Here is a 26,230-nt window from a genome sequence, read left to right as displayed (position 1 = left end):
TAGTTTGTTTTCAAGTAGTAGCATCTAGAATCACAACTTTTGAGTACGAGTTTCTTAAAACATCTTTCCTTAGTTTTCAAAACCAGAGGATATAAAAATGAAGTTATACGCCCCGGAGTAAGCAAAATGATACCGGATTCACGTAAAATTTTATCTTATTGTCAAAACCTCTATATGGTTAGAGATATATTTTGATTAAGAAAACCAACTAAAAAAAAAACGAAGCGTCTCCAAACAAGAATTAAACAAATAGAGTAACCCAAAGTAATACTATTCTCTGTTTAATTCTATCTTTTGCCTCTACCTCTCTATTTTGTCTCGAGAATCTTACGTTAAAAGACTCAAACTTGTACAAAATTTTCAAAATTTTCCTTTCTTAAAGATCTTTTCCCTTTCTCAATCTCTCTCTTTTCTGAAAAACTTTTCAAAAATGTCTTCTGTAGCAAACAAAAACCCTCCACCTAGCAAGACTAGATGGATCAGTTTCAATGATCGTTTGTAAGTACTTCCTAGAGAACCACAGCTTAAGATATGGACACATATACCAAAAATCATTCGTAGTTTAGGTAAAAGTTCATACGCACGTAAGAGACGAGCTATGAGAAAAGGCTGGTGCTTGAACCGTCAAACACCAACTTTCCCTAGTCTTCAACCTCATAATAATTCTGTTTATAAAGTCTACACGTGTTATCCCCCAGTGCATTACACTCGATCTAAGAGAGTAATCTAGCCATCTGGTTGGGAATGACCCACCTTTTTAAATTTTCAAACTTATTCAAAACCAAAAAAAATTAATTAAATTTTCCTTCTATTATTACAGTTAATTTTCGTTTCATTCCATCATTTGTTTTTCATCTACTATTGGATATGAGTGTACCCTATACCGTTATGTTGCATTTTTTATGCTGATCGTTTTGGTATCTCACGGTTCAAGATTGGACGAGTAACGAAGCACGGATCAGTTCTTGAAGTTGGCAAGGCACTGAGGACAAGATCGAATTTCCTGATTTCATTTGGGCTAGGGCCAAATTTTCAATTTCATTAAAAAGGCATGTGCCATCAAACTACTTAGCCCACACGACCGCCCAACTTCCCATCTTCTTCCTCACAAAATCCCCAACCCTAGCCGCCCACACCAGCTCGCGACTGCCTCACCACCCAATTTTTTCACAGCCTGCTCCATTTTCAACCCTCATTCCAACTCAAAACCCCAATTTTATCAACAACTACTCTAAATGGCTCGAGTTCTTAAAATCGAGCCTGAGCAAAATTTTCAAAACCTCTTCAATTCCTATCTATTTGAAGTGCACTTCAAGGCTGAGATCCGAATAAGAGGATGGGAACCCTTGGTTTTGTTGGAAGGTGCAGCTTATTCTCCCTCTCTTACTCTTTCATTTTATAATTGTATGCTTAGAAGGAGGATGACCGCATCACGGTTGTCAAGGATTGTCGCTCGCTGGAGCTCACCAAGGAGGTGGTGAGTGAGTTCTGGGGATTCCTCTAAAGGCTTATATTTAGATGAAACAGTAACCAGACAGCAAGACCATCGATGTGATGATGGTAGAGACACTTCTCGAGGGGGTGAAAAACCCCAAGTCTTACTGTGCTTTTCAGAGTTCACTGCGAAGGAATCAGTTGGTAGTAACTTAGTGGACAACCTACAACCTGTTAGGCTCAGCCAAGCCTTCTGATATCGGTAAGGCGATGCTCCATATTCTATGGATTCTTCAAGAGCAAAAGAACAGCTTCTGCATCATCACCTTCGTTTGGGAGCAACTCTGTAAACCGAAGAAGTCCACCGCTCCTTTACCAGTGCTGGTCACCAAGATCATGTAGCACTGGGGATTCGAGGCCACAGACGCCCTAGTGGAGGTCAAGGATGCTACCAAAGGTCCTATCTATGCCCATTGTGTCCAGAAGTTATGGTCGGCTTCCACCTGCTGCTAGAGCCGCTAAGCAAGAACACCCGACTAAGAAAGTGGATTACTTTGCTGAAGATGCCACTCAACAGTTCACTCAGCCTATGGATGGAATTCACTTCCTGCATGGCGCCCAGAGGATTCTGCATGCGTATCTCCACCAGCTCAGGGAAACTTAGGGGAACATTGTAGCGGAACAGCGGATCATCAAAGAGGAGCAGCGGTCCTTTCAGCAGGAGCAGCGACGTTTTTAGCACAGTGTCACTAGAACACTGCAAAGCATTAGAGACGTGCTCCCGCGTAGTGATAGACATGCCAGCTTGCCTCATCGTCAGCAAGGAGAAGGATCTTCTAGACGTCTAGATGAGTTCACGCACGGATTGTTACTAGGCATTTCCCTAGTATCCGTATAGTTGGATATATTTCTTTTTCTTTTTCTTTCTTACATGTATGACGTTTAGTATAACTTTAATTATATGCTTAATATTATATACTTGTTTTTTTTTTCTTGTGGAATTTGGTATATGAGTAGAAGGTAAAACAGATACATCATGCCAAAAATTTCCATTTTTTTCATGCATTTCATATATGTTTTCAGAAATACAAAAACCTAAAAAGATTTCATAGTAGAATAATTATCCCTAGTATAATAAACTATGTATTTCTCATTCTATATCGAACAACCCACGCCCCAAACTTATTTGGGGGTGGCATATTTTCATCATGAAGAACAGAATACAGGTATATCGCCGTTTTTGCTCATGTTTCTATGGTAATCTCTTTCCTTATCTCTTCATATTTTGAGGACAAAGCATATTTCTATTTGGGGGTGGTATAATAATATTTTGCAAAAACTAGGCATTCTTCTATAATATATATAATAGTATATTTCTGCCTTTCTAAAAAAAATTCAAAGAAAGACCAAAAATATTTTTTTGTTTAGTATTAAAAGTCTTGTTTCCTTTTTCTATGATGAATAAAAAGTTTAAAAGTCTCATTATAGCAATAGAGTAAGAATTTATTCTTCGTACTTAGACTAATATACGTACAATAGTTTCTACATCTTTTCATGAATGACATGCATCAACATTTGTTTGTATATAGCAGTGAGTTTTTGAAGCCAAGGTTAGAACAATTAAGTTCCATATCTCGTGAGAATCTAGCCAAAAGCCTCATCTGAATGATTATTTAGTGATGACACAAAGGATGTCCAGATAGAAAGACCAAACCTTCACTTCCTTGATCACCACGTCACACCCTAGGAGAAAATTTAGGCCCTTTTTGGATCGATATAGCCAAATAACGTTAAAATCCCAAAAAAGATAGTTTTCCTCTAGTTACCCCTCTTAAGCATTCACCCCTGTCTAAAAACCTTTTTATTCTTTACCAAAAATTCCTAACCCGTTACAACACACAATAAAAAGCTTACCCAGCTGACAAGTTGAGAACTGGATGGATATCATAAAAAGAGAAGAGAAGACCTTGTACAAAAACAGAACAATTAGTTGCTTCAAAAATAAAAGAAAAGAAAGAGAAGAAAAGAAAGACCCATAAAAAACCAAAACTCCCAAAAAAAAAAATCAATTAAAGGAGTCAAAAATTGAATTTCCCAAAAGTTCAAAATCAAAAAGAGACGATATCAGAAACAAAAACAAAGTTAGAACTCCCAAAAATTAAAAATCATATAGAGTCACAAAGCCAAAGGGCTAAAGAATGTATCATATTTCGGAAGCAAAAGAACAAAACGAGGTTCTTCTCTGGTTACACATATCTTGAAGACCCAGTTTCTCAACTTATCAGCTTTTGTTTTTCCCTTCCTTTTTCTTTCTAAACCATCACCCTTGCCCTGTAACTCTTAATAAAAGACCTCTAGCTCGATTAGGAATAGGATAGTGTGATAATAAGTGGCAAGAGATGTCATTTGACTATGCGAGGAATATAAGTGCCCACTACACTTGAGAGAACAAACCTTGAGTGAATCTATCAGAGAATTGTGATTGCAACACACTCCTGTGAGAACCCACCTTAAGGACGCTCTCCAAAAATCTCGGAAACAACTTTGCTTTTGCATTTCATTACTCATGTTTTGTACATTTATCTTTAGATAATTAAATTATTGTACATATGTTATTCTAAGTTCAAAGGAGCATGTCCGTATTCTCCGCTAATGAGATGTATGAACTTCTGAGAATAAATAAGAAAACAAGACCCTTTGTACTAAATAGAAGAAGTTTGTGAGTACCTTCACTGGAAAACTCTCATGAGGCTTAAAGCTCATTCACTAGGGAATTCCTAGTGGTTTAAAGCCTTGTTGCATATGGTCAATGCAATCGCACTATGCGAAACGAGATTAGTATAACTTATAATAAATCACTCATTTGTGATCTTAGTTTTTTTTTCTCTCATCCTTGCTTAAGGACATGCAAGATACTATTTGGGGGTGGTGATCAGCTCCCAAATGTGCGTTTTATTACCCTTATATTATTGCATTACAGCCCTTCTTACGTTTAATGAAAAGACAACTCATAGCTTTTATTACCTTTTTTCAGGTTACGGAGAATTTCAAACCACTAATCATTAAAGTTGCGTCTTAGCACCAAAAGGAGCCTTAATCACGCTTATTATGAAGACCAGAAGCTGCTATAAAAAAGTGCTAAAAAAGTCAAAGTCAAAGGTCAAAGCCCTCAACCCAGAATACCAGAGATGGATGCCCTTATCTCAAAATATGGTATTCTCCAAAACCTAACTTAGTCAAGAAGAAATAAAAAAAAAACAAAAGCAAAAGCAGAAAGTGAAATGTGAAGTGTGAAGTGTCTCAATTGTAATGGAGAATGGCAGATCTATAAAAGGCATAAAGTAGGGGTATATAATCTAAAAGTTAGGGTGAGAGAAGGTATCTATTATTTTAGGGTCCAAACCATTTTGTTTGTAGGATTTAGTTCTGGTTTTTCAATTCAAGTCTTTTACTTTATTGTTCTTCATTTCTTTCATTTTAATCTTGTTATTTTTGCTTATTTCAATCAGTCAATCAATCTTATTTTGTTGTTCTTTGTTTCAATCTTCATTTCAATACTTGCTTCAATGTTTTCATGTCATTTCCATCTTAAACAACTTAAGTTTTCATGTTCTTCATTAGCTTAAAACTACACAAGTTCTACACTAAGAGTCTACCTTCCTTCTTTTTCAACTCCCACATTCAAACTCTAAACAATTTAGGATGAACCTCACTTCTAATGTTTTGAAGACTACACCACCATACACAGCTTCAAAACCCCACCCAGAAAACTATTGTTTTCAGAGAACTATGAAATACTAATATAGTGTCAAATTGTTTTTTTGCTTCAGCGCTAGCAATAAAGCCAAACATGGTCAATGTCACTTAGCTCACCAAAGAAAGGAGGAGAAAATTGCAGTCTGCGGTAGATTTCCATAGCACACCTGTAAAAATCAGTGGCAACTAATTTTATGGAAAGGAGAATGGTAAGTGAGGTGGATACAGTTTCCAACATAAGAGAAGCCAAATGAGGTCTCTGAACACCTAATCCATATTGTCACTGGCTAGTGTAAGTGTTAGCTTTACCTAGACTTTGGAAGTGATTGCTATTACAAAGCAAAAAAAAAGAAGTGATCGCTATATGGTTTACAAAAAGAACAACATGTAAGTACTGTAACTATACGATAATAGGTAAAAACATATTCAGAAAAATAATAACTTCCGGAATAACTCAAGTCTGTTTGGCATTAGTTCATCATAATAGAATTTCTGGGTACACGATATTTGTTGTAGAGTGAGAAGAGTTTGGTGGAAAGACGACACTGATTCTCTTTGATAATGTGCATCTTGAGAGCGCCACATATAACTGTCCATGACTGAACACAGGTGTTCGTAAATCTATCCCAACGTACTTCACTGATTGTCCTTGGGATTTATTTAATGTCATACCGTACGCAAGTCTTATGGGGAATTGGCGTCTTGTCATTGGAACTGCCATTTCTGTAGATGAAGGTGGCAATGATATTCTTGGCAGAAGGACTGGCTCACCTGCGTGGTCTCCAATTATAATAACAACTTCGATCACTTTAGGAGCACATTTAAGAACAGTTAACCGTGTTCCATTGCGAAAGCCATCTCTAGGGCTAATATTTCTCAGCAGCATAATCGGGCACCCAAGTTTCAGCTTGAGTTTAAACGGAGGTAAACTGGATGGATCGAGTGAAGTCACTTGGATATTCACCAACAGTTGCAGGAGACTTACCATTGATTTGCATTTTTTTTTTATTGGGAGTCACCAACATTTGGAGTTGAGTTGCAAGTTTGTTTCCTTTTTTTGGACCGAGACTTTTCAACAGCTTTATCTGCAGCCAAATATTCAATCACTCCTCCAAGGAATAAACTTAAGGCCATATCATTAATTTCCTTGACATCGTCGTTCCATGTAGCTAGAATAGTTCACGCTCTTAGAAATTCTGGTGAAGTCATGCCCTCCACGTCCAACTTAGGGTATATAGAGAAAATGAGGTCTTTCAGATATGTACACCTTTGTATACCTGCAGGCAAGTCGACTGTTTCTTCTGGATTCATTCCTATGTATACAATCAATCAAAAGTAAAACACTTAGTACTATCATCTATGTTGAGCAAATGCGACGACTATACTTCAAAAATAATGTTATTATAAATTTTAACCTCTGTAAGATAGTTTCCAAAGGCAAGGTTATCTGGATCCGACATGTTTAGGCACATGTTTTTAAACAGATGCAAGACTTGCACATGTATCCAGAGTGGAAACCTACACAAAGATGCAGCAACAAAATATGCATGGACTCCCTTTGGTATAACGGGCAATGTTTGTAGGAAATCCCCTCCTAGAATGATGGTTATTCCACCAATTGCCTTTTTGTTCTCAAAGATATCCTGAAGCGAGCGATCAACAACTTCAACGCAATATCTATGTTGCATGGGAACTTCATCCCAAATTATAAGCTTTGTCTCTCTAAAAAGGCCAACTTGCAAGGAATCTTTTGAAAAGCCACACATGGTGTTGTCAAACACGTTTAGGGGTAAGCTAAATGTTGAGTGAGTAGTTCGGCCTCCAAATAATAGCAAAGATGCAATTCCAGAGGAAGCCACCATGATAACGATACTACCGACACAACGACATGATGTGGCTATTGTATTGTACAAAAAGGTTTTACCTGTGCCTGCGGCTCTATTCAAGAAAAATATTTTCCCTTGACCATTGTGGACCAACTCTGTAACTGCTGTAAAAGTGGTGCGTTGAGATGGCTAATATTAGCATTAGTAACTTCTTGCAGGCCTTCATAGTGAAGTTGTTGAAGCTCCCAAATAAGTCTGTTTCCAACAACACGACTCCAATTTTCTTTTTGTTCTGGCATGTTAGGAAAATCGGATAGTTTCCTCCCACTTTCTAGGAGGAGTTGCTCCAACAAAAATAAACCGAAGTCTGTAACTCGGTCTTAAGGTGGGTTGTGTATAAGAAACTGTGTTTTCATCTTGGGAGCTAGGTCATCACATATATTAACTGCAAATTTGTGCCATAATAGTTCTGGACGTGTTGGAGAGCACTCTATGAGGATAATGTTGGAAAACCATCGTAGCTGATACCCAGTTCGCATAACAGATGCCTCCTCTAAACATTGCCTCCACTTTTCGTCATCTTCCAATAGGCCTCGTGCAATACACGTTGCTTTAAATGTATTGCATGGAACACCGTCCACAAATTTCAATGATTCAAATGATGTAGGCCCCTTCACAACGATTAATAGCAACCGTAGATAAAAACGCTCCCCTGCGTTAGGTTTCTCAAAATACATTCAACCAATAGTGAATCCATTATCTCTATGCCTGGGTGTCCATTCTTTAGAGCCTCTGTTGTAGACAAAGCCTCCAAGGAGCTCTGGATAAGTGAACTCTCGAGCTTTTGGATTTTCAGCACAACATTTAAAGAATGTAGTAAAAGTTGATTGCTGATGCTCAGCTCGAGCGAGAATTTCATCCAATGGTTCTGATGGTCTGTAAAGCACCCGATACATCCCTGGCAAGCGGATTGCTAAGCGAACAACGTTGGGTACCTCCTGGTGCATGTTAAACTCCAGCAACCGCCATACAGCTTCTTGTGGTCTGATATACCTCGCGTCGATGTACTGTTGTATCTCATCATTTGCTCCAGTCAACACAAAGGTCGTTTTGTTGAAACCCTTATAAATGTATTTTATGGATATATTTGACTGCACGAACTGATGCACATACTTCAAAATTAATGTGGCAATCAAACTTTTCACATAGATATGGGTTATAGGGAGCAACATTTTGTTGCCAACTTTATGTTTTCCGCGCTTGTACACTATGTCGGTGTTGCGATGCATATAAAGTGGGTACCCTTCTTGATCCATGGTTGTTTTCTCAGCAAATTCTCGCGGGTAATGGAACTTACAATAGCCATCTTGCATACAGGGTGCCTTTGAATTGTCAGCACCAGACGAACCATGAATCATACACTTCATAACCATTTTAAAGAGGGTAGGTTGTGTGTCAGGATCTGGAATCTCTGCAAAAACAATCCGATCGACCTATTCAGTGGTGCAAACCTTGTCCTTGTGTTGAAGGAATATGAGAGCGTGCATGTGAGGAAGGCCACGCTTTTTGAATTCAATGGTGTAAACATGGGCAACTACACAACTAAAAATGTGTTTTTTTATGATTTCTTCCATTATTGCTCTCCGTTTCAGCTCAAAAACACGGGCCACTAACACGAGTTTATCATTTGATTTGTGATGCCTTTTAAGCTCCATTTGCGCTTTTTGGCCATTTCAAATTTGTGGTGGCTATAAGAAAGATATTTGGATGTTTATGGTACCATGTAATGGCCATTGAATCTTGGTAAATCTTATACATATGTCGTGGACTCCCTGTATAAGACGATGACAAGATAACACGCTACCCAACTTGACCTGGGGTCAGCCCCTGTGTTGCAACTATGAACGAATTTCAACTTGACGTTCTCTGAGAAATGCTCGCGGTTCTGGTCCATGGCAGCCCAAGCATCGACTAAAAATTGTTGGCCTAGGGGGCCTGCATTCAAAATAGGGGAATACTCTGTTGGGTGCTCAAACAGACGATAGGCATAATATTGCGTCTGAGTCAAACGCACATTGGTTGGTTGATTGCTTATGACGTTACATTGGCGCAAGTCAGGAGACCAACCAAGATCTCTTAGAGGAAAGAGAAAGACATAATGTAGTGGCAAATATGCAGGGTTGAACTCGCTTATCCTCTCTAACCCACCTTCTCTCAAACGAAGAACAATATCTCACATGCTATCAACCGGACTCCCATCCCCTGACAAAATCACGACTATTTCTATTGTTGATGGAAGGTTGTATTGGCGTCGGTCACTCCCAGAGCTATAATGAAGTCGGGCTGGGACATTGTTATTTGCAGAATTATTTGCATTCAAAATCTCAAAAGCATTCTTATAGAGCTTGTAAAAGTTGTTGTTCATGATAAGAGTGTCCTAAATGATTCTCAGAACAGCCCTTGACAGCTGAGGGTTCCTTCGAACACAGTGATCCAAAATCTCGTTTCCATCATAGAAGTAAAGCTGTGATAGAAGGGATCCCTTCCTAGAGCTGGTAGGAGTGTCCCGACTCTATGGTAGAGTTCTCCATGTATGACAAATTACATGGGCCCATGCCCATTCAATACGCATTTGTCTGGATCTACACCAAGGCTTGTAAAAGCATTACTTGCATTGTATGCATGAATGTTCTCACGAAATGACACCGCGCGTGTGTCATTTCTTTCGTATAGTGAGTGGAGTGCAGGTGGTAAGGGTAACAGCAGGGGTTACCTGACTTTTCCTTGCAAACAACACATCCCAAATTTAGGGTTTTTTTTGTATGAATGGGTCAATTTCTCATCCATCCAGTGAAGAGTCAAACAATGTGGGCAACACACATCCATCCTACCAAGAAAATGGCGTCCCTCCGGCGGATAGTCATTGGTGCCATTGGAAAATTCGTTCCTTCTGCTTCCGCGAGGTAGTCCAAATCAAACGGATCCCATATTTCATCACCAAACACATTTTCAGGAGTACCGTTGGCCCTTTCACAGCATTGTTCAGATGTGGTACTGCACATGAAAAAACATTAAGTGAAGATACAACAAGCATGCTCAACCTTTAAAGTGGGCAATACGAATGAAAGACAAAATACATACCTGTAGATTTTTAAGGAGGATGATCTGCTTTGAGTAACATATAGGCGCGGATCAAAGATGCCAACATTAATAATTTTTTCCTTGAACAAAATTTCATTTTCTCGAGTGCAGTCCCTAATAGACGATGACCCAACCAAATAGATGATTATGGTATGCCGCGGTTCTGGTGCCTAATCATAAACTGTGTCCTTCCCTAATTTTTTTTTCTAGAATTCCTTGATGTAGAAATCTGGACAACAGATGACGAGTGATGGTTCCCCTAGTTGGTTAGTGTCATATATCCTTTCTTAGCTAAAGCAAAGCTTGAGAGGAGATCCAGTTTTTCCCAATTCATTCGCGCACGCTGAGCAAGTGTTATCCGTTTCAGTGTCAAGGTTGGACTTAAATGGCTGCTAATATTAGTAGGTGATGGCTACATGCCTTGAGATGTGGATAAGATGAGAGGCACTCTCTCTCCCTTCGAGAATGCTGTGTAATCGTTCGCCAAGAAAGCAGCGGAGGAGCAGAAATTGTAGTAAGTTGGCATTAAAGTTGTACTTGACTTCTTTGGTTGTAGTTTACTTTGTTCTATGAATAGGCATCATAATTTTTTAAAAAAAAAATAGTTAAAAGGACACGATATAACCGGAATAAGACTAGCAAAGAACACAAAGTTCGTCTAGCTATAAAGAATCGAAAGCAGCTAACAAAGTTCAAACAGATGCAACACTCTTCCAAGGTGGGAATCCAACTGTTAGGTGATAAGAGCCCAAAATTGTAGTTTTAACCCCTTAATAATATTACATTTAGACCAATTATGTTTATAATAAATAAGAGTTATTATTGTTTACGTACTTTTGTATATTTCAGGTATTGGAGTCAAATATGTGAAGAAATATGTCACTTTTGCAAGAGAAAGGAGCAAAAGTTAGTTGCAAAGAAGTTCTACGGTTAAAGCCCAAGTTTTAAGGAGAAAAAACATTTTTAAAGCCCAGTCAAAACTGAAAAGTCAAAGTCAACGCGGGCAGAAATAGAGCATAAAAGTTAACAGAACTTCCACAAGCCATATCTTTTGACTTAGACCTCAGAATTGGGCCTACTATATGTCAAAACGACCGAATCGGATAGAGGACTAAGGCATAAAACATAGCTCTAATGTATTATTAGCCAAGCCACCATTAATACAATTCAAGTTATTCTTCAATACAAGTATTCCTTTAAATTATGTCTTCTTCTTCTTCTTCTAATGTATTCCATGATAGTCTAATGAACCATAGCTAAACCTCCATTAGAGGGGTTTGATTAAAGCTTTGATGAAGACTTGATGTGTTAGTATAGAATAGTTGTTTTAAAGAGTTTCAATTCTAGAGGATAGTTCATTCACCATGAGAATGGGTTTCAACGTCCTCTCATGCTAATTATTAGTTGGTTAGAGATGCCATGAATAATTTGGGATAAAAAGACCTAATCTTTATGTTAAACCTTGTGTGAAAACCTAAAGATTAGGAATTGCAACAAACTCCATGCTAGCATATTAGAGATTAATCATGGTGGATATCAAATCTCCTTAATTCTTTCTCATATTCAATCTTATTATTCAATTGTCATAGTTTAAATTAGAATATATTAAATCATAGTTATATTCACAATAATTACTCTCATAATGTTGAATTGTTAAATCACTAGTAGAATTAGTTATGTTCTAAGCAATTAAGAGTGGAACGAATTCTGACTCCAGTTTTATTATATAATAATCGAGAGTAGAACTTTGATAACAATAGACTAAAAGTAGTTTTTACTTCTGTCTAGTTAAATTACTTTTGTCTAGTTAAAGTAGGAGTAAACAATTGTTTTTAAGTATTATCAAATGGCGCTGATGCCATCTTCATTTTGTTTAGATGAAAATTTTATTAGTTTTTTCAATTCTACAATTAGCCCAATTCTCCCACCCACCCTATTGTTTGTATTCTAAATTGCAGGCCTATCCCATTAAGAAACCGCGCGAAAGCTTGTTTATATAAAAATCACAGAGCGCGCCCACGCCCTTGTTGCTTGATATTTAAGCGCGCCCGCCCCCTCAAGAAAGCTCAATTTAAAGTAGGTTAGCCACATGTCCTCTTTTCATTAGAATTTATTATATATTCAGTATTCCAAGCATCCACAAGACAAGTAAGTTCGTGCTAAAGACGCTATTCATAAGCGTAGCAAGGAGGCACTTAGGTTCTCCTCCTTTCACTCCTCGTTTCTTTTGTCAGAGAAGTTTAAATTCTAGTATATCAGGTTGTTGTTGTTTTTAATTTTTGTTCGTTTTTTCATATTGGACTTAGCCTTGCATGAGATTAAGGTCTGGTAAGAGAAAACCATCTAACGTTATCTATCGTAAACGTCAATGCACACGCCTATCTAGAATATCACACACTACACCTGCATCAATGGCTGGCGAAGCAGGGACTCCTCTCTCTGATTTTTACAAAGCCCTAAAGGATGGCCCTAAGTCTTGCAGACCTAGTGGGGAATTTCCGAATTCCCCCGAATATTTTTAATTTGTTACCCATTTTTCATGGTTTAGACCACGAAAAGCCTTATCAACACAAGCGTAGGATAGAACAAGTTCTCACTACATTCCATCATCCTAACGTAGGTTCTGAAAAAATTAAACTGAGGGTGTTTCCTTTCACCCTAGCCGATAAGGCGGCGTCTTGGTTAACTGCCCAAACACCTAATTCTGTGGACTCATGGGCCAAACTAGTTCAATTGTTTATGGAACAGTTTTACCCACCTCTGAAGACAGATGAAATAATTCAAAAGATTCATTTCTTCCACTAGAACCCTCATGAATCCTTTTCAGAGGCCTGGAACTGGTATACTAATCTTCTTATAGAGTGTCCACATCGTAACCTTCCGAAAAACACGCTTGTTCGTGCCTTTTTCAAGGGGCTTTCACATCATCATAAGGAGGTTCTTGATATAATGATTGGGGGTAGTTTCCTTAGTAAAGGAGCCTCAGAGGCTTATAGGTTTTTAGAAGATCAATCTAAGCATAATAATAAATGGGGGGTAACGACATCCCCCGCTCCGCTAATTCTTCTTCCACAGCCAAGGCTACTAATATGTTTGAGGTTAAATATGATCCCGAGTTTAGAACTCTAATCGAGTCTCTCACAAAAAAGGTAGAAGCCATTTCTATTCAACATAAGCCTACTCCTGTCATGAACATTAACTATCTTCCATGTAATTTCTGTTTTAGTCTTGAGCATACCAACTCCTATTATCCTGTCGTCCATGAACAACCACCTGCACAGCCGGACAATGTTTGCTCCGTAAATAGCCTTCCTATTCCTAACGTACCTTGGAGACAAAACCCCAACTTCGGTTGGCAAAATAACCAACCAGTTACACATCCGGAGTTTAATAATCAAAATGTTAGGCCAGCAAACAACTACAACCCAGCTCCACCAAGACAAGTACAAGGACAAGGTAATTATAAAAATTATAATAATTATAATAATAATAATAATAATAGAGGTATCGTCCCGGATAATAACAACTATCAAAACCCACCCGTTAATAATCAACGTGAGATAGTTCCTGTCATACCACCTGTGCCACTATACCTTCACAATCGGATCGTTTCGATGCCTACATGCAAGCTCAACAACAGATTCTACAATCCATTCAACAATCTATACAATAGTTAACCCAAGATAAAGCCCAACAAAAAGGTGTGTTTCCAGGTCAAGTTATACCTAATCCTAAAACGTCAAACACAGCCTTTGAAGTAACCGGTAATACTAGTAACGAACATTTAAACGTAGGTGAGTTAAATGCCATCACCACTCTCCGTTCTGGCAGAGTGGTTGATAACGCCATAACTATGCCCATTGATACACCACCAGTGGTCATTGCAAATGAAAATTTACTAGATACCAAAATAGAAACTAAAGATCCTACCCCTGTAGAGGTACCACTTAAACCACAACCCAAGAGGAAAGCGGCCAAGAATAAAACTCCTATTGACCCATATGCTAAATATAGAGAGAAACCACCGTTTCCCCATAGACTAGCCATGTTAAAAAAGGATACAAATTTTGATGAGATTATGGAAGTTTTTAAAAATCTAACGATAAACCTACCTTTTCTTAAAGCTATTAAAAAATTAACACAACATGCTAAGTTTCTAAAAGAGTTGTGCACTACTAGGCGGAAAACAAACATGCCAAAAGATGCCTTTTTAACTGAACAATTTCCCACTCTATCTAATGCACCTTAGGGGATACCCACACGACAACTGCTCTATTAGACATGGGGGCGAGTGTTAACTTACTCCTTTATTATTTATATAAACAAATAGGTCTACAAGATATGCAACCAACTAAAATGACATTGTAATTAGCTGACCGTTCTATTAAGTATCCTAAGGGTGTTGTTGAAAATGTGTTTGTTAATGTTCAAGATTTTTACTACCCAGCCGACTTCCTTATCCTCGATACAGAAGTCTAACGACTATGTTCCTATCATCTTAGGGCGTCCCTTCTTGGCAACTGCCAACGCGCTCATAAACTGCCGCGATGGTTAGATGTCCATGCCTTTTGGACACCTTTCTGTTGAGGTGAATGTTTTCAAAATAATGCAACAGTTACGCGATATGACTATCGATGGAGAAGTTAGCATGATCGAGAGCTTAGCTCAAGATTATTTCAATAAAGCATTTCCTGAGAATCAGATGCACCAATTCCTTTCCTTTAGAAATTTCGACTTCGATGATGACTCCCTAGACGTAGATGAAATTGAGGAAGATTTCCTTCGACTCTTTTGTAACTCTTATTTTCCACCTCGCGAGTCCCCCCTATCAACATCCATTCATCCACCTCACATCCTAATGTCACTCATTCACCTTCCATCACCAATATTTCCCATCTTCCACCTTTCCAAAGGAACCTTAAGTTTGCACTTGACCATCTTGCTTCTCCTGTGCTTCATGATTATTTCAACATTCCTGATACGGAAATAATACTCAAGGACAAGCAACCCGACCCTTTTATTTTCAAATGTGTGATTATACCAACCCACGCCACCAATGAGTTTTGTGTTAAACCCACATTCTCATTTTTTTCATTCCTTACTTCTAAAACTTATCCATATTCCACATATCTTCCACAACCGTCCATTTTCTCACGATCATTCACTTGGTCACCCTTTCATTGGAGGAAAAAGAAGAACTTGCGTGCTAGGTTAGGTTCTAGATCCATCAGTATTCACTTTTATTCCGCTACGCCACGTCATAGGAAATCTTGGTGCCTAATTCTGTTTGGGCTTGTTGTCCGAGTTAATTATTTATGGACATACCCGCAACTCTTTAGATTGTTGACATATAGTAAACTGCATGTTAATACATATTTTAGATAAAGTCTCGAGTATCTTACTATAAAACACTCATTTTATTCTTCGGTGTACGCCATTCCAATCTTATATTATATGAGTGCACCATTAAGATAATCGGACTCTCTCTTTGGAGTGTGTGGCTATAAGTACTGGATCCTAAGTTCACATTTAATGTAAATCACGCTTTCTACTCTTGCATGTTTCTCATTTTTTAGTCGTGTTTCTCTATGGAGTGAATTACATCCTTATTGCTTTATTGTTTTATGTTATATTAAACCTTATTCATAAAAAGTAAAAAAATATTTAAATTTGATAAATATTAGAATAGTAAATCTTGGGAATCTGACTTTAAAAAACCCACATTTTAAAACAAATTTTCTAAACCCTGTTTTCAAAAATTTGTTTGGAGGTAGGGTGTTTGGTCTTTCCATTCTTGACCACTCAACTTCCTATTCTTATCCCTTTCTCATCTCATGGCTAGTTTTATTGTATTATTTTTAAGAATATTTTCCTATTTTAGTAGAATTTTTATTCCCAGTTGTTTTAGTTAAGTAGTTAATATTGGATTATATAAGTTGGTTGTTATTTGAATTTCAAGTTTGATTAATTTTTTGTCCAAGCATGCTATCTATTTTTCATGAATCCCACCTTTCCGACTTGTTTGGGGTTGGCATTATTTGTTTAGCATTGTAGTTTACCCTATCCACATGTTTTTGGAAGTTAATATTGCAAGGTTGTAAGAATATAGTTTATATATGAACATGATGCTAATGTGGTGTAGCTAGAATTAGCTACTGATGTTTGGTGCAACCTCAAAGGTTAAAGGCATTGAGATTGCTATTTTGATAGGATGTTTAAAACCATGTAGAATTGCTGCTGAGGTTTCTCTCAACTATTTCTATTTAGGTTTTTAGCAACCCTTTTCTTATTCCATCTCTTTCCTTATCAATTAGGGAACCTTGAGGACCTTTGTTTAAGAAACTAGTGGTTTATAAATACATGGCACACTATATACTTCACACCTCACCTCTCAATTTCATACCACAGGCTTAGCTCAGAGCGTGCCCGCACCCAAATTCCAGTATCGCAGATTTTCCTTTTGTCAGAGTTAAGCGCGCCCACCCTTTGACATAAGCCATTCTGAGGGCGCTCGCGCTCGTACTTCAACATACCTCCAGTTCTTTTTATAGGGTTATCTACAGTAACTTCCAGGAGTTCAGTAGTGTGTTTATTTGCTATGAAATCTCCTCAAATCATACTGAAGTAGTTCTTTGAAGAATTGCTCTAGAGTGACACCTATAGGTACTAGTTCTGTAACTTGATTGTGTAGTCCAGATGGCAGCCTCTAATGGTAAGTGCTGATGAATCCTATTCTCCTGAACTTACTGCTTATTTCTATGATAATTGTAAGTTCTTTTATCGACCAGATGGGGAACAAGTGTTCTCTATCAACATTGATGATAAAACAATGGATTTAAGCAAGTTCTTGTTAGTCTTTGCTATTAGACTTTCTATGCATGCTGCCCAAAACTCATGGGGCTATATGGCTGATAATATATACATCTACAACTATGAGTATTTGCATGAGACCTATGGGGCGGGGATTTTTCGTGTAGAGGACCAAGGGCAATATAACGTAGCCATTGGTAGCTTGTCCCTTAACATGGGCACTATTATATATGTTCTTTATCATGCTGAATTTCTTAGGGGAATGGCATTTTTCTTCTGCAAATAACTCCACTTGTGACGTCTTCCTTGCTCTACTGAACGACGTATGCTCTATGACCTTCCCCAGACCTTAGTGTCTAGTTTAGCACAAGCCCACAATATGAAACATAAGTATCTTCTTATGCCTGTCTTGGTTTGCCACATAATACTATGTTTCTTTCCTGAGTTCTGTACCCATTTCATGGATTGGGTGAGACCCACCAATTGCATTATACACTCTTTTCGTGCTATGATTTGACCGGGGTGGAGGCTACAACCTAATTGGGTTTCACTTTACACCCCATCCGACCAAGTGGCGCTTAACAGGTTAGCAAAGGTAGATGATAAATGGCGGGAGGCCTAGCAAATTATCATGGCTTGGTAGGACGCAAAGGAACCTCACTTCTTTATAAAAGGAGAGGACAACACTAAGTGTTGGATATGAGGTAAGTGTTACTTTCTGTTAGTGTCTGCTTATGCCCCAAGAAATTTAATTTTTGTTATTCCCATAACGGGTGGAACTCATATAGAGTTGTGTCTGTTTTTCTTTACCTATATTAGTATGTTCTGAATTTGTTTTGCAGGTACTCTAAAATTTTCACGCGTTTCTATAGTATTTCCTATCCTTCTTATTTCTATACTTTGATGACAAAGCTTGTTTTTGCTTGGGGGTGACATAGAAACACGCGTAATTTAAGGCACCTATTAGGATATATATATATATATATATATGCACTTTGTTTCTAGTAAAAAAAAATAAAAAGTATTTATACTATGCACTTAGAAATATTGGTATTGTTTCTTTTTCTGTGATGATCGTAGTCTAGATGTCACACCCCGAATTTCGACAGAATTCGGGAAAAAACAATATTTGTTCCCGACTCTTCGATCTTCGAGGTGTGACGTACTCTCAACTACCAAAAACCCATAAACATCTTAAATATGCGGATAATAAAAAAAAAAACCAATAAAAAAGTTCAATTAAACAAAAGTCCTCTTCATTACAAAAATTCACAAATAAGATTAGGTTACAAATCTATTTTCAATAACTCTTTATTTAAAATTACAAATGAAAATACAAATAACATTGTCTCAACTGAAAATCTATTTCACCTCAAGGGAAAACAAAACCTATCTTAAAATGCGATGCTAACGCAAACCACAAGCAGCAACTAGCCTTCATCAACACTAAACCTGTCAAGACTTATCAACTATGTTCATTTAATGAACACACCCGATAAGCAAACATGCAAATCGGGTCAGGATTATAAAAATGCTGGTGTGAGTAGCTCTAAAATACAACATATACATAAGGCAGTTAGTTCCTCCACCGAGGCGCCTTAACTTCCAACAACTAATACAACATCCTTAAGTACCATAATTAAGGTAGGTAGTTCCTCCACTGAGGCGCCTTAGCTTCCCAATAATAATACAAAGGCATTTAGTTCCTCTACCGAGGCGCCTTAGGTTCTAACTAAAGTAATAACCAGCTAAGCATATTCTATACTTACCGCATTTCATGCTCAATTACAGAGTGGGTCATCTCTGCACAAGTAATTAGTTTGACCCACCCTTCTGCAAAACTCTATCCAATCATATATTTAAAGATATATTATTAACCAACATATTACCATAATTATATTATTTAAGGCTTTCATTGCGTGTCCCTAAAATCACGTCGTATCTATGTCTTACCTAGTTTCCCTGGCTACCACAATCGCTTCCCAACGCCGAACATGTACATCCACATGCCTCCCCTCATATAATGAACCACTCAGTGCGTAACTACCCTGAGCGGGATGCCGCACACCAGGTAACCCTCACACGAAAGCCATTATGCAAGTACTGCCACTATTCGGCATAAAATATCGCGCATCTCGTTCTAATTTTGTGAACGGAATAATCAAGCCACTATTCGGCTACGCCAGAAGGGCCATTCAGCTTCACTGAAATGCCAGAAGGGCCAATCACATTACTTACGCCAGAAGGCCCATTCAGATTCACTGAAATGCCCGAAGGGCCAATCATATCACATACGCCCATCACAAAGGCAAATCACATGAGTTGTGGTAGCTAGGTTCTAGGATTTTCGTTACGTAATTTATTCAAGTGTCAGACATTTATATCTCATAATCATTTCACTATATCACGTGTATGTCAAATACATTATTGCCCTAAGCCAAATATATGTAGAATAATTTCAATACATCTCATAACAGCTTTCATTCTTTCACGTGCCAATATATTATTGCACTAAGCCACAATTCCGTGGGAAATATCCACAAATAGTACACTACCTCCTAGTAGCATCTCACAGATAAAATAATGGAGCGTTGATACATTTATTTCTCCAAAAATATTGCATTTAATATATATATCCCAACATATCATATAATGTCACAATTGGCTCCAAACGTATCGCATAACATTTTTATAGCGTTTAGGAATATTATATCTTCTAAAATTTCACTCTTGTCACGTGTCAAAAATTACACAATATCAACGTCAAATCTTTCTTAGATAATGACAACCAAAATTTATACAAACTTCCACAGCATTTTTAGCATTTGATTTGTCCATACAATTTACAACATAAAACGTAGTACAATTAAACAGTCCACAGTCCACAATCAAAGCCCAAAACCAAAACCAAAACCAGAAAGTCCAAACATTTAAAGACCTAATTGGACCCATTTTTAAGTCATATGGACCGGTCCAAACAAAAAAATGAAACTGGCCCCAAAACTTAAACTGAACTGGCCCAAAACTTAAACTAGCTAAGGCCCAAACCAAACAAGTCTAAAGCCCAAGCCCAACCGAATAGAAACTGAAATGGTGAGATGGGAGCACTGGATCAAAATCACTGTCATCCCCTCCACCACACCAGCTCGGTTTCCGGCCACCACTTCTCCCTTCCTCATCACATCGGTTTCATTCCTCATAAAAAACCAAATAACATTAATACACACAAAAACTCGATTCATTACCTCAATCCCCCTTCATCAATTCTAGATCTTGCAACCTCCATTAATGGCTTCTACAACCTCCGACAGCCCCCACCCAAATCTCCAACACTCCATCACCCCACTACCACCAAACATAAACTAACCCACAACCACCACAGTATAAACATTAAGAAGGTTCAAAATAGTTAACAGTACCGATTTCTATGGGCTAGCGCCTCCATTAATGCCGGTTCAAAGCTTCCACAACACCCTAAACTGTATACAACAACAACCCAACATCCATCCCTAAACACAGATCAATCAACACACTTCACCCATCCACCCCGACAGTTTAACCATCGATTTCAATCTCGACAGTTTAACCACCGATTTCAACCAACAAATTCCCCAATCCACAGTTCAAATATAAATATCTACACCACCACAGTATGGGTTCAAAACCACAACCAGGAGAGTTCAAATACTAGACTTGAACGATTCTCTCTTTTGGGCTTGGCGACGCCATTAACGGCCCATCAAGCTTCGACAGTTAAATGTCGAATTTTCGAGTCTCAACTGAGTTTCAAAAGACAGTTTAACCAATTTTAACAACTACAAGACGAATGATAATAACATAATAATGAACCGAAAACATGAGCAAAAACTTTTAACAGTAAAGTTAGACGTGAACTAGAAAACTAATCTACTCACAATAATGAAAAGCACCACGAATCCCTCCTAGTCTGAATCGTCGTGCTCTGACACTCTAGCAAACGAGCTTTTATCTCCGCCTTTATTTTTATTTTATTTTTATCTCAAAACCCTATTCTCTAGAAAAATATGAATATATACTCGGGTTTGAAACCTAAGCCCAACACATACTCGGGCCCAGAAATCAGGCCCACGTATTCCAAATCTAGTCCAATGAATTTTAAATTAATAAATAAATAAATACGTATTTTAAATACGGGAGTTACACTAGAAGTTTCACGTTAGCTCTTAAATTAGAATAGTTTTTAAAAACTTAGGTTAATATATAGGTAATAGTCATTGGATCTTTCTATAAATATATTGCATGAGCATCTATGTTTGTACTGACAGTAAGTTTTTGAAATCTAGGCTAGAGTACTTATTCTACAAATCCTGTGAGAATATAGTCTAAAAAGCCTTATGAGTGAAATATCTGAGTAATAACACAAGGGAGAAGTAAATTCCGAATAGAGAAATCACACGTCCACTTGGTTCATCACTATACCATATCCTAAGTGAGAATTTAGTCCCTTTTTTGGATCAATATAGCCAGAAATTCAAACCTATATGAAATTATTTTCCGCTAGTCGCCCCTCTGAGCCTTTCTTTAGCATTTTCATAAACCACAAATCCTTTACCTTTTTACAAAAACAAAATAAAAATAAAATCAGCCTACCCATTTTTGAATGAGTTTAAGAATAGAGATGAAATGAAGAAAAGAAAAGAGAGACCTGTGGAAAACTAAAAATTTGTTAGTTGCTTCAAATAAGAAAAGAAAATAAAGTTTTCATCCAAAGAAAAGAAAATAAAGTTTACATCCAAAGAAAAGAAAATAAATAAATAAAAAAAATAAAAAGTTAGAACTCCAAAAACATAATCAAAGAAGTCAAAAGCTAAAAGAAAAAAAAAATGGCTAAAGATGGAAACAAAGTGTAGAAGCAAAGTAAGAACATGGTTTTCTCTAGTTACATATTTTGAAGACCCTATTATCTCAAACTTGTCCTTTTGAATATCCATTTCCTTCCTTCTTAAAACCATCACTTAATCCCTACAACACCTAATAAAGATCTCTAGCTCAATTAGGAATAGGTTAGTGTGATAGTAAGTGGCAGATGTGTTTGATCGACTTCGGCTTCCTTGTACGTCATTGAGTTTGTGAGGAAAAGTGTACCCACTACACACTGGAGTGAGCGAAACTTGAGTGGAAAAATCAAAGTATTTTTGTCTTGACATACTTAAGGACGTTATTCCAAAGTTTCATAAACGGACCTATTATTGTATTTCATAGCATAGTTCATTATATATATGTTTATCCATAGATGATTGATTATTATGCACGTATTAGCTTAGGTTTTGAATTGATTATTCTTTATTCATTGCTAGTGAGATGTATAGATATTTGAGAATAAATAAGGAAACATTCATTTTATTTTCTTAGTTGTTGTAATATAAATGAAGTTTGTGAGTATCTTCTCTGTAAAACTCTCACGAGACTATAACTCGTCCACTAGGGAATTCCTAGTGGTTTAAAGGCTTATTGCATATGGTCAATGCAATCGCACTCAGCAAAACGAGATTAGTTAGAACTCTATTTTTGGTCACTTATTTTAATTTCTCATATTTGCTTGAGGACAAGCAAAATGCTGTTCGGGGTTGGTTTGATAAGAGCCCAAAACTGTAGTTTTAACCCCTTCATAATATTACATTTAGACCAATTATGTTTATAATAAATAAAAGTTAGTACTGTTTACGTACTTTTGTGTATTTCAGGTCTTGGAGTCAAATATATGAAGAAATATGTCACTTTGGCAAGAGAAAGGAGCAAACATTGGTTGCTAAGAAGTTCTATGGTTAAAGCCCAAGTTTCAAGGAGAAAAAGCCGTTTTAAAGCCTAGTCAAAGCTGAAAAGTCAAAGTCAACACGGGCAGAAATAGAGCATAAAAGTCAACAGAACTTCCGCAGGCCGTATATTTAGACTCAGACCTCAGAATTGGGCCTACTATATGTCAAAACTATTGGCTCGAAAAGAGCTTTCTAATGGTCTAGGTATTAATCCAATCAGAGGAGTAAAAGTAGATGAAAACACTATTGCAGTAATTTCCAGTAGATAAACCATTTTTGGACTTAAGTAATTAGGTTTTGGGCTTAATTTAATGGCCCAAAACATAGCTCCAAAGCCCATGCATGAAATTGTAAACCTAGCCCTCTCCTATATAAAGAGGACTAAGGAAAAACTCTTTTAAACCTGACCCCTTAGTTAATTAATTTATCTCTCTCTCTCTCTCATTAGTTATTCTTTTTAGTCCAAACCTAGTTTTATGTTTTATTAGCCTAGCCACCATTAATACAATTCAAGTTATTCTTCAATACAAGTATTCCTTTAAATTATGTTTTCTTCTTCTTCTTCTTATGTATTCCATGATAGTCTAATGAACCAAAGCTAAACCTCCAATAGAGGGGTTTGATTGAAGCTTTGATGAAGACTTGATATGTTAGTATAGAATAGTTGTTTTAAAGAGTTTCAATTCTAGAGGGTAGTTCATTCACCATGAGAATGGGTTTCAACTTCCTCCCATGCTAATTATTAGTTGGTTAGAGATGTCATGAATAATTAGGGATAAAAAAACCTAACCTTTATGTTAAACCTTGTGTAAAAACATAAAGATTAGGAAGTGCAACAAACTCCATACTAGCATGTTAGGGATTAATCAAGGTGGATATCAAATCTCCCTAATTCCTTCTCATATTCAATCTTATTATTCAATTGTCATAGTTTAAATTAGAATATATTAAATCATAGTTATATTCACAATTATTACTCTCATAATGTTTAATTGTTAAATCACTAGTAGAATTAGTTATGTTCTAAGCAATTAGGAGTGGAATAAATTCTGACTCCAGTTTTATTATATGATAATCGAGAGTAGAACTTTGATAACAATAGACTAAAAGTAGTTTTTACTTTTGTCTAGTTAAATTAGCGTAAGTAGGAGTAAACAATTGTTTTTAGAATTATCATTAAGCCCTAAGAAATATATCATCGGAATAAGAAGTGTTTTGAGCAAAAAAAAGAGAGCGAAAGTAGCTGACAAACTTTAGCTAGAAGTTATTCTCTTTCACTATGGGAATCCGACTATTTGGTCCCAAAGTTGGCTAGAAATTTACAGTTATCTAAGCAACATGACATCAACATGCTCATGGGTCTTATATACTCCTCTTATCCAAGCAGCATAAATTTTAAAATAACAGTTAAAAGGACACGATATAATCGGAATAAGACTTGCAAAGAACCCAAAGTGTGTCTAGCAAGAAAGAATCGAAAGCAGTTGATAAGCACCCAAAAGTGAAGTTTAAACCCCTTAATAGTATTCTACTTAGGGCAATTATGTTTATAATAAACGAGAGTTAGTACTGTTTACATGTTTTTGTGTATTTCAGATCTTGAAGTTGTTTATGTACTTAAAGATGTCATTTTGCATGAAAAATGAGTCAAGATGATTGCTAGAAGATTTCTAGTTGTATAGATTCGTGTGACACAATCTAGTCATCTAGATTTCCATCGCCCGCATAACTTATGCCATTTACACATTTCAAGGCGTTCTTCCATCACTTTATATGTCACTCTTTGTTAGATTTGAGTTTTTCCTAGATCTTTAGATAACAGTCTTCATGCTAATCATTTTTATAGCTCATTAACAAAAATCGGACAGCAAACGAATCGAGAATCTTAGTTTTAAGTTTACGAGACAGCATGACATGATGGGTATTTGATAAAAGATTTGGGCTTGGGCAACAAAATTCATTTTCCATCAAAACCCACGATATTTACACCCCACTGACCATCCCATTTTACCATGCACCACCCCAGCCTAATTTCTTCATCTTCACCAAACAAAATCGATCTGACATAAATCGCACAGAACGCAACCCACGCCTTTCGTAGCCTAAATCCAAGTGCGCCCCGCGCCTTCATCACCACTAACATTTACAAGGTTTTTTTATAGAACCTTCCCCTCATCCTCCCCTACTTATTTCTCTACTTGTATTTCAATTTCATCCACACCATGGCTAGACCAATAAAAATCATGCCGGAATTCGCATTCAACGCGGAGATATTCCAGCCATTCTATGGTACTGAGATGTGTGCTAGAATGTGAGATATAATATGGTACTCTATTGAGGAGTACTACCACAAGGATTTGGTTTTAAGATTTTATCATTATATGAGGATAACTCTTTCAGGGAGGCTGTTTGTGGATTTGGATAGAGTTTAAATGGATGTGATTGGGATTGCAGCGAAACAGGTCACCCTGACCTTACAAGGCTCCCAGTTCGAAGGAGTGCATCAGCAAATGCTGGAGACGTTGTTAGAAGGCAGCTACAATGGTCGTTCCCACTGTGCTAGGTAACAGTCACTGAGGATTAACCAACTGGCTATGACACAATGGCTAGGGAAGAACATATGTGCCACCACGAATCCAAGTGACATTAATTTCTCATTCCTACATGTCCTTTGGGTTTTCCAGAACATAAGGTATGGTTTTTGCCTCATTGATTTTCTGCATGAAAAGCTTATGGCTGTAGGCATGACCACTGCACCCCTACCTGTTTTAGTTACTAGGATGATGTTATATTGGGGTTGTGTGCCTGAGTCACCTAGCTAGGACTCAGATTAAGCTTCACTCAAATGCCAAGGTGTATAGTGAATGTGTCCAAAGGCATTGGACACTGCCTAAAGAGAGGGATGATGGGATAGATCATTATGAAGAGGATGAATATCCTGCTTGTTTTGTTGGGAATGCTATAGATTGTGCTTCTTCTAATTTTGCACGCTTTTCACTACTCCATAGCGAGATGTGTACGCTTTATGATAGCCAGAGAACCCTAACTGAGCTATATGAATCGATTTAGAGGCATCAGGGTTCCATTCAACGTCATTACCAAACCCTAGAGCAAAACATCCGGACCTCTAATGCCAACCAGGCCGACATGCTTAATTATCTGGAGAATATGGAACATGAGCAACAACAATACCGAGATGAGCAGGCTCAGTTTCAGGCTGAGGTCTTGGCTCGTTTGCCCCAGACCAGAGGTTCGCCTTCCTCTTCTGACTACAGGCGTGAGCATCATCATAGCCGTCCTCATGATGGTTCTGGAGCATCTACATCTCAGGGATAGATCCCTTATTCTTGTTTTGTTGTGATGCATTTGATTTAGATTTATTTCTATTTTTTAATAACTATTTAATTTCCGTACTTGTTTAAAGTTTAGTACTTTAGTTTAATTATTTGTTAATTGCATTTTGTAGTT

The 26,230-nt window shown here is 37.3% G+C and overlaps 1 protein-coding gene across 1 annotated transcript; it reads right to left on the bottom strand.

Annotated features, from left to right (window-relative positions):
- Window positions 1-7,753: 7,753 nt before the first annotated feature.
- On the bottom strand, window positions 7,754-8,449 carry LOC147524377 (uncharacterized). The gene has a single exon (XM_086574497.1). It carries the CDS (start codon window positions 8,447-8,449, stop codon window positions 7,754-7,756), a length of 696 nt encoding a protein of 231 aa, XP_086430623.1.
- Between the last annotated feature and the right edge of the window lie 17,781 nt (window positions 8,450-26,230).

The sequence above is a fragment of the Coptis chinensis genome, chromosome 1 (assembly GCF_015680905.1).
Source record: "Coptis chinensis isolate HL-2020 chromosome 1, ASM1568090v1, whole genome shotgun sequence".
Taxonomy (NCBI): Eukaryota; Viridiplantae; Streptophyta; class Magnoliopsida; order Ranunculales; family Ranunculaceae; genus Coptis; species Coptis chinensis.
The sequence above is the reverse complement of the archived record's forward strand: the minus strand, read 5'-3'. Positions and strand labels throughout refer to the sequence as shown.